The sequence below is a fragment of the Pygoscelis adeliae genome, unplaced genomic scaffold (genome assembly GCF_000699105.1).
Source record: "Pygoscelis adeliae isolate BGI_AS28 unplaced genomic scaffold, ASM69910v1 Scaffold45, whole genome shotgun sequence".
Lineage (NCBI taxonomy): Eukaryota > Metazoa > Chordata > Aves > Sphenisciformes > Spheniscidae > Pygoscelis > Pygoscelis adeliae.
Genome location: NW_008825114.1, coordinates 885,502 through 904,174, shown reverse-complemented (window position 1 = coordinate 904,174; position 18,673 = coordinate 885,502). Strand labels below are relative to the sequence as shown.

Below are 18,673 nucleotides of genomic sequence, written 5' to 3'. Positions count from 1 at the left end.
AGTGAGACAATTTTTTGAGTTTTTCTCCATGGTTATTACCAACATTAAGGTCACTTAACGTTTCCTGGAATGCAGAGCTTTTATTATATAATGTAAATGAACTCCCATTTAGCTAGGTTATCCATCATATAATTTTTCTGTATATTTTCTTTCTCTACAACTCTCATTGATCAATATCATTGATTGGTAAGTTTTCTTAAGCTCAGAATATTGATTAATTCTTGTCAGAGTGGCATCTAAGAAAGTTGAGATTGATGCATTTGATCTGTTAGCAGAAGTCCTCAGCTGTTTTAAGGGGATCTGCTTCTGGGAAGAGTAACTGGTGGCAAGAATACATGATTAACAGTATGTAAATATGGAATCTTAGAAACAAAACTTAGCTTGTGTGAGACTAAAACATCTTTCTGCTCTGTACTTCCTTCTGATTTGGTTGTAAGTAAATGCAGTTTGCTGGTAACTGGCAAAGATTCTTAAAGTGTCATGCAAGAAATAAAGGTTTACCATTAATTATCAATTTCAGGATGAACTTACGATATTTAATATCTTATGAAAATATAGGAACTGTGAGAAGATCTTGGGTTTTATATGATTGTCCTCTAGAAGCTGGGTTGTAATTATTTTTATTTCTTTCTGTCTCTTTTCAAAAAATGGCAATTTGTGGTGTTCTTAAATATCCTTGACTTAGATAATGTCAATGTCTTGAGGGTTTATAAACTGTTGCTTACTGTACTATGTACTGCATTTCATGTCATTAACTGAAAACAGTTAAGCATTTAGAAGGCCAGAAACTGTCATTCATTGTCACAGACATGATGTGATCCCAGATATAAAAATTATATACAAAATCCATTATATTTTACACTTGTGCTGTATATAGCTACATGTACACAAATAGTTGAAACAAAATTGATTCAGTACAGTTGATGTCCAAACATCTCCATAAAAGAATTTCTGTAGAGATTTTAGGAAATATGGCTCCATCTAGCACACAAGTTGCGTATTCAGACCTTCAGTATATTTTCTGGTCTTGTGTATTCTATAGTCCTTTTCATATTCCTTCTACGTCATTCCTGTTCAGTTATGCCAAATGTGTAATAAAGGATCATGTATGACTAATAATAATCACATCAAGGTGAGAACTGTAAGTCTCTTTTTCCTCTCCTGATTGCATAACATTGTCTTCAGGAGTTGTTAAAGGTAGCCCATGCATGTAACAGACAATACCTTTAAGACAGGGAGGGAATGACTGAAAATCCTTGAAAGCCTGGCACATTTTGACAGCATGTATCATAAAAATAAACTGCTGTTAAGTAGGTCTATTACTGAGACAAGTTTAATTCTCTTAGATCCAACTGAATATTTCATGGTCAAGGTTTATTCCTGTGCCAAGCTTACAGTAGCTGACCCATGTCATCTTCTACCCTCAAGTCCCACCAAAGAGGGGAAAGCAACTTTCTAGCTCAGAGTTGTTCCTGAGGAATCCCTTACTGTGCAGAGAGCTAAGAAGTAGTAGGGTTTTTGTCCTCAACAGGATTGATGTGACTTCACTTCAGCTCCTGCCTAAAACCAACAACCGACTTAACTCAGAACCTGTGAGGAAGCACTAACTTTGCTTCTCCCTGAAAAATGTTATTCACCCAGGCTGAATATTAATTCAATGCTGTGATTTCAAGCTTTGTCTTTAAGCATATTTTAGTCCTTTTATAATCTGTCCTTTGAAATAATGTGATGACTAAGCATCCTGGTCCAGGTTCTGGACATTCCAGATCTTTCTTACAGTTTCCTAGAGATGCAAGACAGACATTGAAGCAGCCACCTGGGGATTTCCCCAGCCTACAGCTAGCACAGCTAACTAGGCATGGCTCTTCATTGCAAAGAGTAGCAGTATGGCCTGGCTAAGTGAAAGAGCAGAGGACAGAACAATCTGTGTTAATAGAAGCCCCACTGACAGAGTTGTGGATAGAAGGTTTACCTCCAAAGCACAATAGAAATATGTAAGACTCATTTTCTGTAACATTATTGTTTGCCAATAAATTCACCTCTGTAAACAGAATAGCAACAACAGCATGTTTAATGAGTTAGAATTCATGCTACAAATAGAGCTTGAATTCTTAGAGGATTCATCATCTCCAGTAATTTCCATTTTTAAGAACATATATTTCTAGAACATGTTGCAATGTGTTTTATTTCTATTATAGTCAAGCCTAAAACTACAAGATGCAAAGATCTCATATAAACTTTCTCAATTGCTTGTAATGGGTGTTAAAGGAGTTTACTTATTTCAGGGTACCAACCTCTTTCATAAAAGCTGATATTCATATTCAGAAAAATGTTCCGTTCAAATCAGTGTTACAAAACTTTAAAACTTGAATGCCTTAAAAGTTAGCACAATGCATGAAACAGTCCTTCATATTTTCCCTCCTGTGTTCATTTCTTTTAGTGCTGGAGTCGGCAGGACTGGCTGTTTCATTGTGATAGATGCCATGTTAGAGAGAATAAAGCATGAAAAGACTGTAGATATTTATGGCCACGTAACTCTAATGAGAGCGCAGAGGAATTACATGGTTCAAACTGAGGACCAATACATCTTTATCCACGATGCACTGCTGGAAGCAGTGACATGTGGAAATACCGAAGTGCCAGCCAGAAACCTGTATGCATATATCCAGAAGCTGACACAGATAGAAACAGGCGAGAATGTCACAGGAATGGAACTGGAGTTTAAGGTACTGGGATTTTATGTTGCGGGGAATGAAAAACAAATGGTATAACACCTAATGCTGATCTGTCCTCCACCAGTTGTTTCCAGTAATCAAAAGATAAGACATCGGCAGGCTAAAATTTTAAATTAGGAAGACGATGCTTTGTAAAATGTACAATTCTATCCTCAGTTGTGTCCAGACAAGAACTGTTTAGTGAGGGTAGTTTAACCCTGCTGTTCCCATTGTTTCAATAGCTTGAAATGTGTGTCTGTGTAACAGTTTAATACTCAATTTTGTCCATATGCATTAATGGAGCAGACATTAAACTTTTATAAGGTGTTAAAAGAATCTTTACAAATATTTAGGTAATGCAATAGAATATGGAAAAGTAAGCATCTGAAATTGAAATTATTCATTAATGGATAATAAGCAGAGATCATCAAATCTGATAGTGTCATTTGTTTTTGTTATACCTGGCCTTAATTCTTTTAATTTATTTTCAACAGCGTCTTGCTAGCTCTAAGGCTCACACTTCAAGATTCATCAGTGCCAATCTTCCATGTAATAAATTCAAAAATCGCCTTGTCAATATTATGCCATATGAGTCTACAAGGGTATGCTTGCAGCCAATCCGAGGAGTAGAAGGCTCTGATTATATTAATGCCAGTTTCATTGATGGATACAGGTACTAATGTTGATGTGTTCTCATGTGGACTGTTCTAAAAGTTTACAAAATTATTTTTTTAATTATATTGAAAATAAGAAAATTTAGTGCTGAAATTTAGTATTATCTGTGCATACCATGTTTGATTGGGTGGTTTTTTTAAATATAAATAAAAGGTTTAGATTTTCACCCATGCAATACAGGAAAATTCTGTAAATGACATAGAGTCTTAAACATTGTATTTTTACCTACCTTTAAATCACTAAGCACTCCCCATATGTTTTACATGCTGATTTTTACATGAGATTTTAAGCACATTCATGATTTGGAGCCTCTATTTCTTCACAACTATTCTGCTTAAAAAGATACATAGAAATAACATACAGGAGATACACTCTCTGTGTCAAGGTGGTAACCTATGATCTTGGAACACTGATTAAGACTAGACCTAGCTGCCAAAAGCATTTTATATATAAACAGTTGTGTAGCCTACCAGCATCTTCATGACAACACGGAGCAATATGCCCTTAGATGACTTAAGCAGCTGGTAGAAAAAGGCATGAAGGAGAAGCAGTATAGTTTCCCTAAGGCAGTTTAGGTGTACCTGAGTATCCATATCCACAGACTTAATTTTCTGAGCCTCTGCTCATAATTGGAAACAACCTTCATCTCCACTGTCACCCACAAAGGTGTTTCTGTTGATTGAAAGAAGCAAGAACATGAACTGGTCATCATCTTATAAAGCTGCTGATCCAGAAGCTCTTAACAGCCTGTCGGTAGCTTCCACTAGTATGATATTAAGGCCTGGAAATGCAGTGCACTCCATTCCTGAATTTTCTTCCTGCCTTACTTTTGCTGGAGGCATCACACTGTTGAAAAGGAGTTAATAAAGAAACTGCTTGATGCTGTAATTCCTAAGCTTAATAGATTGTTAGACAGTTATTTCTACAAAATGAACCAGCACAACTAAGTGTTTCTTAAGTGCTTTTTACAGCACACAAAATTGAGCTATTAGAGTTGCATTAAAATTTAAATAATAATGATAAAGACATACATCATAACATCAACAGAATAATTTCCCTCAGTTCTAAAAATAAAAAGCCATAGTTTGATTAAGCAGTCATAATAAGGTTTTAATGTGCTTATTATTAAAAGTATATACATTTTTCCTCTAGATAATGTTTACATATAAACAGAGAACGTGTATCAATTCACTTCTTTGATTAAAATATTTTTATTAATTTACTTTTTTTCAACATAGACAACAAAAAGCTTACATAGCTACACAGGGTCCTTTAGCAGAAACAACTGAAGACTTCTGGAGAATGCTCTGGGAGCATAATTCTACAATTGTGGTCATGCTCACTAAGCTACGAGAAATGGGCAGAGTAAGTACTGCTGTAATATTGCTTTACTAAAATGTTTGTTATAATGATTTTTTAATAAAATATTTTGTTGTTATGGGAATGTCTAAAGATAAAAGTGAGGATTTAGGTTCCTTCTTGTTTTGAAATATCAGTAGCATTGCTGATGACCAGGTGTAAGGTTTTCCAATCTGTAGATGTGTTGCAATAGACAAGCTAGACATGGCATTTTGCTCTGGGACACACTGAGATTCAGCAACTGAGTTTGCATATTGATATTCCGAAGTTTGCAGAGAGAACATTGCTGTCTATTGAAAAATGAAGATTTCTTATTTGGAAACTTCGCATTCGCAGCGTCTGTTTTTAACCATGTTAAAAGAAAGTGTGGTATTTTTGAGATCTGAATGTCTTCTGTGAGTTCATACCACTGAACTTTAAAGTTTCATCACCCAGTTTACAGTCCTAAACTCATTCAAGTGCTGCTTTGTGTAATGGAAAGAACAAAGCAGTTTACTATCTGGACAGGATTACATCAAGATAAAGCCGGTATGTGATAAGTGAAACCTGAGTCAGGCCATGTGTCTGGGGAATAGAGATGATTCAGGACATGGCTAGTGGATGCAGAGATAGAGTCTTGCCTGAGGCCAGGGGGACTTGCTTCAACAGGGAAGAAGAAAGAAAACTGAAGGTGGTCTCAAGATTTAAATTCCATTCTGTATTGAAAATTAGGGTAGGGATAACTCTTGTCACTGATAAATAATAGAACTGAGCAGAAGTATAAACGAGTTCAGATGTACAGCGACCAGAGACAATCCCTCTGCAATGCAATAGTGAAGATCATTTTTTATTCTAGGTATGGAACTTCCTGTTCACAGCAAGACAAACAGTTCGTGTTCCTGTCACTAATGGCACTTTCCATGAGTATTACACTTGTTTGAGTGAAAAAGATTTTATACCAGTTTATGGTAGTGATCTCGAGTAACAGGAACTGTATTTTGTGTCGTTATTTTGTAGGAAAAATGCCACCAGTACTGGCCTGCAGAGCGCTCAGCCAGATATCAGTATTTTGTGGTAGATCCGATGGCAGAGTACAACATGCCACAGTATATTCTGAGGGAATTCAAGGTTACAGATGCAAGGGTAAGTTAACATGGCATTACACTAGTTCCCATAAGTTTAAAAGAAAATGTCAATTTCTTTCTTCTTCTCTCTTTTTTAAAAATTTTTATTAGAAAAACCCTAGGGGTGTACTTTCTACAAGCAATAAACAAAAAGCAGATAAAGTTATTATTAAATGAATGGGGTCTTTGTGTAAGAACAATTGACTTCATTCAGATCTAACATTGTCAGATCTAACATAGATCTGTGTGTGGGCAGCACAACTTTGTAAAGTTCTGAATAATTATTTGTGCCAAAATACATTAGATGATTTGAGGATCATTCTCCCTTTTTTCCTCATTTCCCCCTTGATCACTTTTGGGGGCAATTTTTGTCACTTACAGCTGCAAATATGTTGTTTTGCATCACCCTCTAGGCTGAGTGAGTATGAAGGTTAATACATTGAGATTTAAAAACTGCGGAGCAAATAGCATTCGTAAGAAAAGCTTGACAAGCTTTGCACATTATGATTTGATTTTTGGCATAGCATATTTTCAGCACTCTTGTATATCTTAAGAGTAGATACATGCAGCTGTGACCCTAGCATCCTCATTTTCATACTGCATTTCTTATCTGAATTCCTGAGTCCAAAACTGAGCACTGATATAAGATTAAATGTACATAAACTTTAAATTTATATTTGGCATTTCTCAGACTTTTGATTTCTAGCACTTTAGTCTGCATGGCAGGAAAGATTACTGACAGCCTCCATTTCTGTAAGCGCTGTAGAGTACTATTTGTTCAAGCAAAATAGCAGGATGTACTGTCCAGGAATAACACGAGTGATTACTCAGAGTTGCCAGTCAGCATCCAAAATATTAGACTTTCTCATACGTAGTTAGCTAGACTGCTGCTTTTAATGTTAGCTTCAAGTAAAATTAGGTACTACTGACAGTTAGCTAGACAGTATTGTCACTAACCAAGTCAGCATATGAACATTTTAATTTGGCAAATGAGACTTAGGTGTGTGTTTTTTAAAAGAAACTGTAGACACACTGGATCTGATTTTCATTCTATGTGAAAACTAGTAGTGATCACAACTCATAGCTTCCATAACCTATTTGTGCTTAACAAAAGTGGAGAAGAACAGGCTCCTACCATCAGTCTTTAACCACACTTGTAAGCATAGACAGTCAAAGCCAACTTCACTACAACTGTGCTCACAGTTTTCATAGATCATCTGTTAAAAATCTGTTCCATCTCAAGCTGGAAGAGGTCTTATGTGACATAGTTCACCAAGCTCAGATCACAAAATAACAATGATAACAAAAAGCCACAGATGTAGTTGAAGTGAAGTGTCTGCAAACAGTATATATATTTCCAAAAAGTTCTTTCAAGAGTTTATCATCAACTAGGATATTTATGGAAGTCTGTTTACTTATAGCTAGCAAACCAGTAAAAAGTCTGAAAGGGTTGAATAACTTAATTTGCCAGAAATAGTTTTATTGGACCTGATATTAATACACCTCTTTTAAAAAGTGCCAAGCATATGTGCTCCTTGGCTGTCTTGTGACATTTTACCATCACATGTCATTGCTTCTCAAATTTTAAAAATCTCTTTACCTTGATGGTCCAAATTTTGTTAAACAACACACCAGCAAGCTCACAGGGCCATCTTAAATTTTCTGGATGTGCTGGGAAACTATAGGTCCTTCCAAATTTACTGGAAGCGGTGGAGACTACTTACCAAAATGTACATTATAGTTTTCCTGTAGTTAGGCTTTTATGGCTGTCACAGCCAGTAATTGAGACCATCTAACTAAATTGTTGTATTCAAGAAAGCGTAAATGCTGCAGCAGTTGTAACCAACCTCTCTCCCTCTTATCTCCAAACCCATCTGTAACGTTAGAATACCATCCCTGCTCTGGCAGAGCTGAGCCTGCCAATTATTCCCCAGGGGCACGAAAAGAAGCACACAGCCTTTGTAGACGACAGCAGCAAGTGTCTGGTGTGAAACTCCCTGTTATTTCTGAAACTGAGCTGTGAATTGTTGTAAGGTGAAATTGACCTCTGTAACTGTTTCAATCTACTGCTTCTGCCTGCTTTATACTCACTTTCTCTGTAAACTCCAGAGGTCAATATGTTGGGTCAGTCTCATTTAAGGCTAAACTATTAGTGATGGCTGTAAGAGAGTATTATAAATTCTACAGCCTCATCAAAAGGCAATTGAATATCCCCTGCAAGGAGCAAGAAGAAATCCAAATGGTCCGCCAATCAATAGGATGATACATTAAAAGCCTTCTGCTCCACGTAGGGATCTGAAAGTTCGTATTTTGATAACTAGTTGTGCAAACTGTCACAATGTTTGAAAGTAAAGATTTTAATAAAATTTGGCATTTGTATTTGGACTGCTATTGGCAAGCATCTTATTAAAAGAAAGCAGCACTGTTTATAATGTCAGTAGCAGAGGGAACTGTGTAAGAAATTGCAGATCAATTCCCAATATACTTTAATGCTAGTCTAACATCAGACTAACTAACTTTACTTCTGTGCTCATTAAATAGCATTAAATAACAGAAGTTATTGCCATTAAAACTAAATCAGTTTTTACAGACTTGCACTGGATTATTGAGTTATTACGATCATGAAATATACCAATGCAATTGATTTAGACACACTTGAAAAATAAATAAATACCATCAAATCTATTTTGCACATAGAAATTTGTGGTCTTTCCAATGACAGTCTAGACTTAAGTAAAGCAGCATCTTTCTTATGTTTTCTACCCCTAAAAAGTTACTGTTACTCTAGCATAATTCCTATCAGGGTCAGAAATTGCTGAAGAGCTTTCATCTCCTTAACCAACATGTTGCAAGTGAGTCAGACTTAAGGTTTTCTTTCTTTACTTTAGAAGAATAGGAGGTTATTTTGGAGGGAATCAACCTATTGTTTTGTCTTCTTGATTAATGTCATGTGCCTAAGGCTATCTGAAGGACGCAATTTCATTATGTCTTCTTGGGGGAAAATGGGATCACAGAGACCATTACGAGAGAAGTCTGCATTAGCAAAATGCTATTTTGGTAGGAAATATTTAGTTCTTTGTGTTGATGCCCACAAGAAATAAAATCAGGTAAATGTTTTCAAACAGATTTTTTTTTTTTTTTAAGTGGGCAAAAATGTTCCACAGAAATGAACTACTAAATTGTCACAGTGGTCTAGTGGGAATATAAGAGATAGTAAGTCAAAGAAGCGTATGTGTGTCCTCTCATGGAGGACATGGCTGGCACACACACCCATTTTCTGTTTTCCTTACTCATCTGAGACATGGGGGGCAAAAACCCACAGTACCAGAGGAAACATAAAAGTAAAGTATTGTTTTTTCCTTTGGTTATTTTTAAAATCACTTTTATTTCATTTCAAAGATCTGTAATAGCCGAGTGCTTGTGGTAGAGGGGAAGAAAAAAAAGATTGGTCTTGCCTCCAGCATAACTTGTTGCTTTTTGGGAGGATCTCCTATAATAATTTCAATTTTTCATGAGTTTCACTTAGTAGAAGACCATTTTGAAGACAGGCACTAGCTCACATCAGTATCTCATGTGCCCATGCTTTTATGCCCATGCTTTTAAACATTTCACCTGTGCAGATTGGCAGTGTCAAAATCATCACGAACAATGTTTGAAAATTCAGAACAAATTTACTTCATCCATTTGTATTGTATTTTTTCTATTTATGTGTCCTGACCGTTTACACATTAAATAGGCATACAGCAGAAGTTGGCGTTTAATACTTCCAGTGGCTTCATTATAAAAATAACCATGCTGCAGTATTCTGCAGTTTTAAACAATCCTGTTAGTATTCCTAACCAAAGGGAATGAACAGCTTCAGCCAACTTGTTATAGAGAGGAAGCCCTTCTTCTCGATTTTTGACTAAGTCCAAGATGTTAGTGAATGAAATTACAATGATTGAAGAGAAGTTGTAGCTGGCTTGTCTTGACCCATCTTTTTCCAGGCAAATGTCCACCTCATAGAAAGCACCATACTATTAAAGATATCATCTGCAAAGAGGACAATGACTAAACGAGTCTTATCAGTGAAGATATTCCTGCCATGCAGTAGATAGGCATATCTAGGAAGTGGAGAGTCAGATTGGATGGCCTTATTCTGCCTGTTCTGTATTTAAAGGAATTTGCAATCCACAGGATGCAAAACATAACTTACCAGAAAAAATCATATAACCTGGTGAGATTGTTATGTCTTTAGCCTCAGACACACTTTTTACACAGGCAGAATGTCATACAACTCTCCTATCCAGTGCAGAAGGGAATCTATGTAATGTTGTTAATGAAACTGCACTTCTGGGCCAATGTGTCCAAAAGCACCAGCCAGTACTGCAATTGAAAGAGTCTTCATAAACATGATCTTAGCTGTTCCCCACCTCCTCTCAATGTCCCTGTTTTGTGATTGTCTTTCTGGTTGTTGGCTGACTGACTTCCAGCCGCTGGAACATGCTTTTGGAATACATTATTTGTGTCTTTTGTTAAAGGATGGCCAGTCCCGAACAGTGAGGCAATTCCAGTTCACTGACTGGCCAGAACAAGGAGTGCCAAAGTCTGGAGAAGGATTTATTGACTTCATAGGCCAAGTGCATAAAACAAAAGAGCAGTTTGGTCAGGATGGACCAATTTCTGTTCATTGCAGGTAAGTTAAAAAAGCCTCAAAACAACTCATATGCAGATTTGTTTTCTTCTAAAGTTGATTGCTGATTGCAGTCAAGGTGTATATGTAAATGGGATTTCATAGGTGAACTGTCAGAAAATGTAATCAAATAGAAGATCTAAAAAGGAACACATAGGACTGCTTTACGAAACAGGAACTGTTCTGCGATATCCCGTTTACACAGAAAAGGTTCTGAAATATGTGGACGCACATGATTTTTTCTTCACTTAAAAATGTCTAAGGCAGGGTAGAAACAATCTGGTCAATGCTACACACAGAAAGCAGTAGGAAGAGCCTTATCACAGGCTGCTATATCTGATACTTCTTTTCCACTGGTAAATTGAGGCTGTCACATTGGTGGGAATTATTAAACAAGCTAGTTATACCTCAGTAGCACATTAGTAGCAATCAAGATGAGACAAATAAAAATGGTAGCTATCTATCTCAAGAAAGGGAATGGAATAGAAAGCGGTGTTTAGAAACTTTGCCTGTCAAAAAATCATTGAGGTTTGGATTGGTGAATTCTAACTTCAGAATGTAATGCCCATTTTTTGATGTGATGACTTCCCTCAATTCCTTTACAACTGATATGTGGTGAAAACAGCTTGCAGGGTGTGTAGGAATAATCCAGGGTGGAGTTTTTTAATATTCCTGTATTTTGTATTTATTTTCTCTACAGTATTCTAGAGTCTATAGCAGATGGCCAAAACCAATATCTTTATATTTTATCTCTTATTTAATAAATTGTTTTCCATAAATTCCATTAGGATTTTAGATACTCATTTTTGTAACATTAAATTATTTTTGGTAGATGAAATGTTATTATTTATATAACAGAGATGCAAAATACTGATACAGGTTCCAAGTCCTTCCTGCAAGCCAAGTAATGCCCCAATACTAGCATGAATATAAAATGAACAAATTTACTAGAGCATATGAATGTACAAAGGGAGAGAGATTCTTGTCCTTCCAAAGTCAGGAGCAACCAGAAGTTATTAAAACACCAGTGTGTTTTAACAGAGTTCCTTATGCTCCCCTAATCTGAAAGACTGACAAATGTATTGGACTACTTGAATCCTACTTTTTTTGTGTGCCTAAAAATTTTTATGGCCTGCTAAGGAGAAGAGCATTGCAGAGCAATGTTTTGGATTCATTTGGCAGGGGAAAATGAAGGACAACCATGATAAGAACAAGCCTTATTCTTCCTGACATTAATGAGTTTTGAGAGCAGAGGAGTAATAAGCAATATTTATGCCTTTATGCAGACATACATAAGAAAGCAAAGTGATGGTAGTCTTCTAAGTTCTCTGTACCATGCAAACTTGTCTACTCATGACTGGAATGAAATACTGCTTGCAGTGGGTTATGCATCCCTTCCAAATGGGTGTGATCTTTCATGCTGAAATTATGGAGATTTCTGCCGTTGACTTTGGTAGAAACAAAGTCAAATCCGGTATAATTCATCATGGTTTGGTCTTTAAATGTCTTACCATCATTGTGACAACAAATTAGAAATTGGTAATGCTAATCATTATTATCAATGTTAGTCAACTTACATGAATAGGAAATGTCCCTAGCAAATTAGTAAGTTTATTTGTTTCTTCCAGGAAGCACAAGATCCTGGGTACCTGCACTTCCTTAGTCTTTGTGGAATTACTGTAATAATGCCTCCATTTTGTACCATGATGAGTTTTTAAGGATTTCTCTTCTACAGAGAAATTCTTCAAATTACAAACTCCCCTAGTGCCACTTTCCTGTGGTTTCCTTCACACTCTACACATTTTTCACAAGTTTGCTTTCTCTGTTACATAGGAAACCCCTGCCACCCACAATTTTAAAATGTTCTCCTTCTCTGGCATTTTTACAAATAGATCAATGTGTTACAATTTAAAAATTTCTAACCTCATCAGGCAGTTAATTAAAAAATAGTTAAAAGAGCAAAGGACTGTTCACCTTGAAGCAAAATGTTCACTTCAACCAATTTTAAATATTTATACTCTTGTTATTCCAGCTTTTAGCTTGAGAGTAAGGAAGACCACTTTTTCCCAGCATGCATTCAAGATGTATTTTTAGCAACGAACTCTTCCCTCTTACAAAAACATCAATACTTCCTCATGGCTCATTAAAGTATCCTAACTTTGGTTTCTAATTGTTTAAACTTTGGTGAATCATACTACATCATGAAGTAGTGCTTTCACCATTTACTAGATTCAGGATTCTTTAAAACCTATGTCATATTGCTTCGTTATATGTCATGGTAGAACTCAGTTTGCTCTTCAGCTTGTGCTGAAAGAAATCAGCTGATCATTAAAATGCTACTAGTACTTATGAGGACTTCCATCACTCTTTAGAAATCCTAAGCATCTTCTAATAGGAATTGATACCATGTTAAAATATGCTTGCCCCTTTAGGGGAACAGGGTCAGTTTCTTACAGGTTTTACCAAAATACTACACTTGATGGCTAGTTAGGATTTGCAAGTATTGAGATCTTTCCATATTAGTCTGTCTTCCTCATTAAGTAGCTTCTCCAGATACTTTTTCATTTCTTAAGAACACAAGACAATAAATTAATTCCCTCTTTTTGCTGAATTTTAAAGACTTCTGGGTAGGTTTTTCAAAGTAATAAAAATTTGACTAATGTGTGAGGCTAGAAGTCCTCACACACATTTAGCAAATTGTATTTTTTTTGTTGGATATCTTTAAATGGTTGAGCAGCAGCAAGGAGAACAGAAAATGGTTATCTGCCTTCACTCTGCTGGTCAATTTCTGGGCTACTTGGTTTAGATCACACTGTTGTCATCTCTATAAAGTCCAAGCAGGTTCCAATGCTATTTTTCCAGGATTTTTTCAGCATGTTTCTTAAACATTAGCTTTCTAATTTACCTCATCAGGGAAAGGAGACCTTACACTCCAGTTGCTCTAGATGTCCAGGACCATTGTCGTCACGTATAGGTAAACAGCACTGAGAGCATGATATTTTGTCAAGTTGTGTCTCAATTGTCCTTTGCCTTCAGCTCTCCAAAGGCACACAGATTATGTAAAATTGCTAAATCCAATCGCATATATTAAATAACCCTAGAAGTGCACTGATCTAGACCAAACACTAAAATACCATCATACAATTTGGACATTCGATTTTTGCACTAGTCTCATGAATTCACTGGATCTCTGTCATAGTCCATACCAACATTCAGAGTTCTTCAGTCTTTCCCTGCTGTTCATGTTCTTCCACTCTCCTGTCTGGTGAATAGGTGTCATAAATCTCCAACTTTCCAAGCCTGTCTGACTGCAGAAAACCTTGTGAAATTATTAGCATCAACAGTGAGATGATGGAGTGCTCAATTTTCACCCATACAAGTTCAGACTTGGAAAATCTTTTTTTCTGTGTAGTTACCTGTCTCTTTGTCCAAGAGTCATCCTCATGAATAAGTGATTGTTTAATTTTAATAACTGACAACTATTGGCTCTATTGATTACAGGAATTTCTATCACTTCTTGGGGGTTTTAGCTAATAACAGAAACCCAAGACAGAACAGAGAGCAAACAAGCCATATATTCAAAGAAGACATTTCAGACTAATGTAGACAGACATGGTGTACGTATATCAGTATTGGAAAACTAAAAATCCAGACTGCCAGACTTGAATAAAAGCTGTGTCTGAAGGTTTCTGTGTATCTGTTATCAAAATTGTAGTGTGTATGAACAGTTTCAATATTAATTGAAAATTCACGGACTATCTCTAACTCAAAGTAGAAGGTAAACTAACACACTGAAGATGTGCAAAACAGGGCATATACGTGAAACAACTAAAGTAAAGCAAGCAGTAAAAAACATTTTGGCCTCTTTTTCTCTTGTCAATTCCAGCGTAGGTCATCGGCAACAAACGTTCTCATTTTCCTTCACCATGCACTGATTACTGTATATCTGGATGAACAAATCAAGTCACTTTGCAATGAAGACTGGAGAGTCAGGAAGTACTTAGTAGCATGTGAAGTTTGCTTGAGCGCAATTATTCTTCCAAATGCAATGTGGTAGTTTGCTGTGGAATTTTGCTTAGTGAGCCTTTCCCCATATAGAAATCTGTACACATATGGTGTGTTGTAACCACAGATAATTTGTCAACCAATTCTTTCAGCATTAACTGTCAATTAACATTCCTTTTTCCCTTTTTTTTCTTTTATTGCAACAGTGCGGGTGTTGGAAGGACTGGAGTATTCATAACCCTGAGCATTGTGTTAGAGAGAATGAGATATGAAGGTGTTGTAGATATCTTCCAGACTGTCAAAATGTTAAGGACGCAGCGACCAGCCATGGTACAGACAGAGGTGAGCAAAACAGTATCCATATACAATGGTGACGGAAAAGAAGGGATATTTCCACAGCCAAAAAATGCACAGATAGAGACTATATAAAATGTGCTTACATTTATATCTTAAGTCATATAGTGACTATATGACTACAGTGTAAAATCTGCCATAAAGATACTGCAAGGACTATTTCCTGTTATAGCAGTAGATACTGCAGGCTGGGGAAAAAAAAAGCATTTCAGTAGTGGATCCTAAATTATGGTAGTTGAGGAAAACCATTTTCCAAGAAGCATTACCCATTTTTATTTGAACCTTTGTTTCCTGGCAGAAATGTGTGGTATTAAAGAAGGAGGCAAATTGTTTCTGCAGTTGGATCCACTGATTTTTTTGTTCTGGGAGCAAAATGTTGTTCATGGCTTCAGACTGACACTGTATTATTTTCATGGTTTTCTTGATTTTGTGTCACCAAGTAAGTGGCTGTTTAGCCTGAAAATAATGGTAAATTCAGCGTTCAGGAAAACTATAGTGTTAATAATTTCTGTGTTAGCAAGAGTGCCATAGAGAAATAAGGAAAGGGATAAGCAGTATCAACTGATTTCCTGGGCCTGGATGCTTGGAACTGTGTCATGTCATAAAGAATACTTAAACATTTTCAGTTGTGCTTAATTTCTACTTAAATTTCTGAACAGGAGACTGGAACTAAGCCAGAGCCAATAGGTTAGGAGAACCAAGCAAAAGGGCAAGAGAAGGGCAACATTTTAGCTCATACATTTGTTTAGTAATATTTGATTGACGCTGGTCTTTAAATTACAGTCTGCGAAATTTAAAATGGTTCCCCAGAGTTTGCCATTTTCCACAAGAAAATTAAACTTTTTCAATAAAGCTGGGTAGTCTTATTTTTAAGAAGACAACTTCATAAAAACTTACATGAAAAATAAAGATACTTATTTTTAATCTTGTCAGTTAGCCAAGTAAATCACTGTGACCAAACTGAAGAGTTAATTCCATTTCTTTTCCATGACCATCATTCTTCTGGATATGCAAAATGAAAAATGACTGCTTTCTGTCATTTTGGTTCCACAAAATAAGTGCAGTATACAAAAAAACTATGCTTCTTGGAGCCTACCTGAGAAATACAGAGTTCAGTTATGCAATATATTCTCCCTTCTCCTACTTTGACTTATTTCTGTATGCTACCCTTCATCCCCGCTGCTGAAAGTAGAAGTGTTGTGTACGGATTTCTTTCAGGATTCTGTGGAAAACAAATCTCTCATTCAGTAGTATAAACTGCCAAGAAATCTAATCCTTATTCAACAAAGCACTTGAACTCCCTGTGGACCACACATACACTTAAAATTTACGCATGTCTAATGCATTCGCCCACTGTTCCAACAGGAAGCAGTAAAGAGCTATTACTGATCATGCCACTACATTGAAGCAAATATCTGATGAGTTTCTGGTCTCCAAAAGAATTTTAACTGTGATCTTAACAAGAATAACCCATCTGGGGTTACCACATAGCACTATCAGAGAAATAAGCAGACCTTCTTGATATTTTGGACGGCTTTCAGAAGCAATTTCTTTTCTTTTTTTTTTCTTTTTATTTTTTTAACATTTAAACCCTGAGTGGCAGTTGCAAAAGAGTACACAGACGTGCCATTTTAGGGTAAGTGTGCATTATCACATAAATGAGCAAAAGGACTGCTGAGAGGGGGTGAGAATAACATGAATGCCAAATGTTGGATTGACCAGAGGTATAAGCAAATCTCTCACCACACTGAACTTTGCTTCCAGGTGTAAGTTGAAATGCAATCTGTTTCATGTTAATAAGGTGCTTTAGCAACGTAATTCTCTCTTAGGCCCTTTTCTTGCCACAGGCTAAGATATCTTCACATCTTCATCAAACCCTATATTACTGAAAGGTTGGGATTCCCTTTGCTTCCTTAACATGATTTTTAACCTAGTGGTTCTCCTACAGCATTCCATATTAATGCTGTGATGGATTTTGTCACTTAGAGTGTTGTATTTGCTATAGAGTTAATTGGATATTTTGCTACTTATTTTCAAATACATGGGGGAAAAGTGTCTTAGCATGCTCCCAGAAGAAGAAAGCTTTATGGTGATGTTATATTAACCCAGAACAACAAATGGTCTGTAGGTAGGTATATAGTCTCTGCAGAAAAAGAAGCTGCATTCTGTGGAAAATGTTACTGCATTAAATGAGTGTGTATCTTCATCTATTATAACTGAGACTGGTTTTCTGTTGATGTCAGCAAGAGAATAATGCTGAACTGCAGATGCCTCTGTGGTATATTTGTCTGTAGCCACAAATTATTCACTCTTAGTTGAAAGAAAATAGAAACCAACCAACAAGCTGGCTTTTTGATGCTTTTGTTTTCTATCTTTCTTTCTCCAGGATCAATACCAGTTCTGCTATCGAGCCGCACTGGAATATCTGGGCAGCTTTGATCACTATGCAACATAAAAACCAGTCGTGGATTTTTATTGCAGGCCCTTTAAGATCCAGAGAGCCGCTTCTGAGCCATACGATGTGCTTTAGAAGTACTTCTTAACTCTTAGCTAAGGAGCGATTATTGGGGATATATAAAATAAAAAAACAAACAAAAATAATGGGGATATATAAAACAAAAACAACAAAACAACCCTATTCCATGTGGACCAAGAATTCACAGTTTAATAACCTAACCATAATAAAAGAATCCTGACCACTGAGGCGTCTGAAGGATCTCATTTACAGATACCTCAAGGGTTCGACATTGGTTGAAGTTAAAGGGAAGAGGAAATTATCATCTTGTTCAGGATTGCATGCTTTTGCAAAGAGGAATATTGAGAGAACTGCAGTCAGTGCAAGATGTTTGTTAAAAAGTTGGGTCCTGGCTTCTCAAACAAAGCAGACTCTTTACTTCAACATCACCCTTTCCCATCATACTGCTCATCATAACACTTTAGGGAAAATGTGGGAATGTTTAAAAAGGAAGTCCTTGATTTAGTTTTTTAGTATTGTAAAGACACTGCTGACCTGTGCTTCATTTTTAACTGTGTAAACTTTTTCCTTTTTTTAACAAGAGTTTATCATTCAATGAAGTGTATTAAAGAAAAGGTTGCGTAACTGTTAATCTTTTTGTTTAAAAACTGTAGATTTTTTTTAAACTGTAGAATGGTTATCTGTAATATTGTGCTGTAGAAATGTTAAATAATTTGAAAATTTGCACATTTTTGTGCAAATACTGTAGATATTTATCTACAGTACCACAGTCTTGTTAGATATTACTTTTACAGTTTTGTTTGTTTTATTTTTCTTTAAGAAAATATTCATTGTAATCAGTTAAATCAGAATGGGGCTTTTTGGTTTCTTTTGGAATCAACAGGGAGGCGCAAAGTATAAAGATGCTGCTAACACACACACACACACACACACACGCACACATACGCACATGCGCACCCACACCCTCTCTCTTTCTATATATGTAAGTATATGTATGTATTACTGTCTACCCTTGTCTAACTCTCTGTATAGTTACAGAGATACAGGTAGGTAGACATACACATAAACATATCAATTCTTCCATACCTGGATTTATCAAAGCATTGGGAAAGTTTTTCAGCATACTACAATTATATTAAACTACTATTTGATCATCTCTGCATTTCCAAGGTCCATAAACTTCTGTTTCAAAGGGAAGTGAGGAATGCACATCATTGATATTTGAACGTCATCTCTATCCCAAGTAATATTTCTGTCCACATTGCCACTTGAACACACACACACATGCAGACACATGCACACATGCACACAGAGT

General features: G+C 36.2%; 1 protein-coding gene across 1 annotated transcript in view; it reads left to right on the top strand.

Annotated features, from left to right (window-relative positions):
• PTPRD (protein tyrosine phosphatase, receptor type, D) overlaps positions 1-17,337 on the top strand; it is a 289,678-nt gene extending 272,341 nt beyond the window's left edge. The window contains 7 exon segments of the mRNA XM_009328051.1: positions 2,441-2,726; positions 3,209-3,387; positions 4,628-4,754; positions 5,745-5,870; positions 10,372-10,526; positions 14,735-14,870; positions 17,269-17,337. Coding sequence (XP_009326326.1) covers positions 2,441-2,726; positions 3,209-3,387; positions 4,628-4,754; positions 5,745-5,870; positions 10,372-10,526; positions 14,735-14,870; positions 17,269-17,337 — 1,078 coding nt within the window.
• The last annotated feature ends 1,336 nt before the right edge of the window (positions 17,338-18,673 follow it).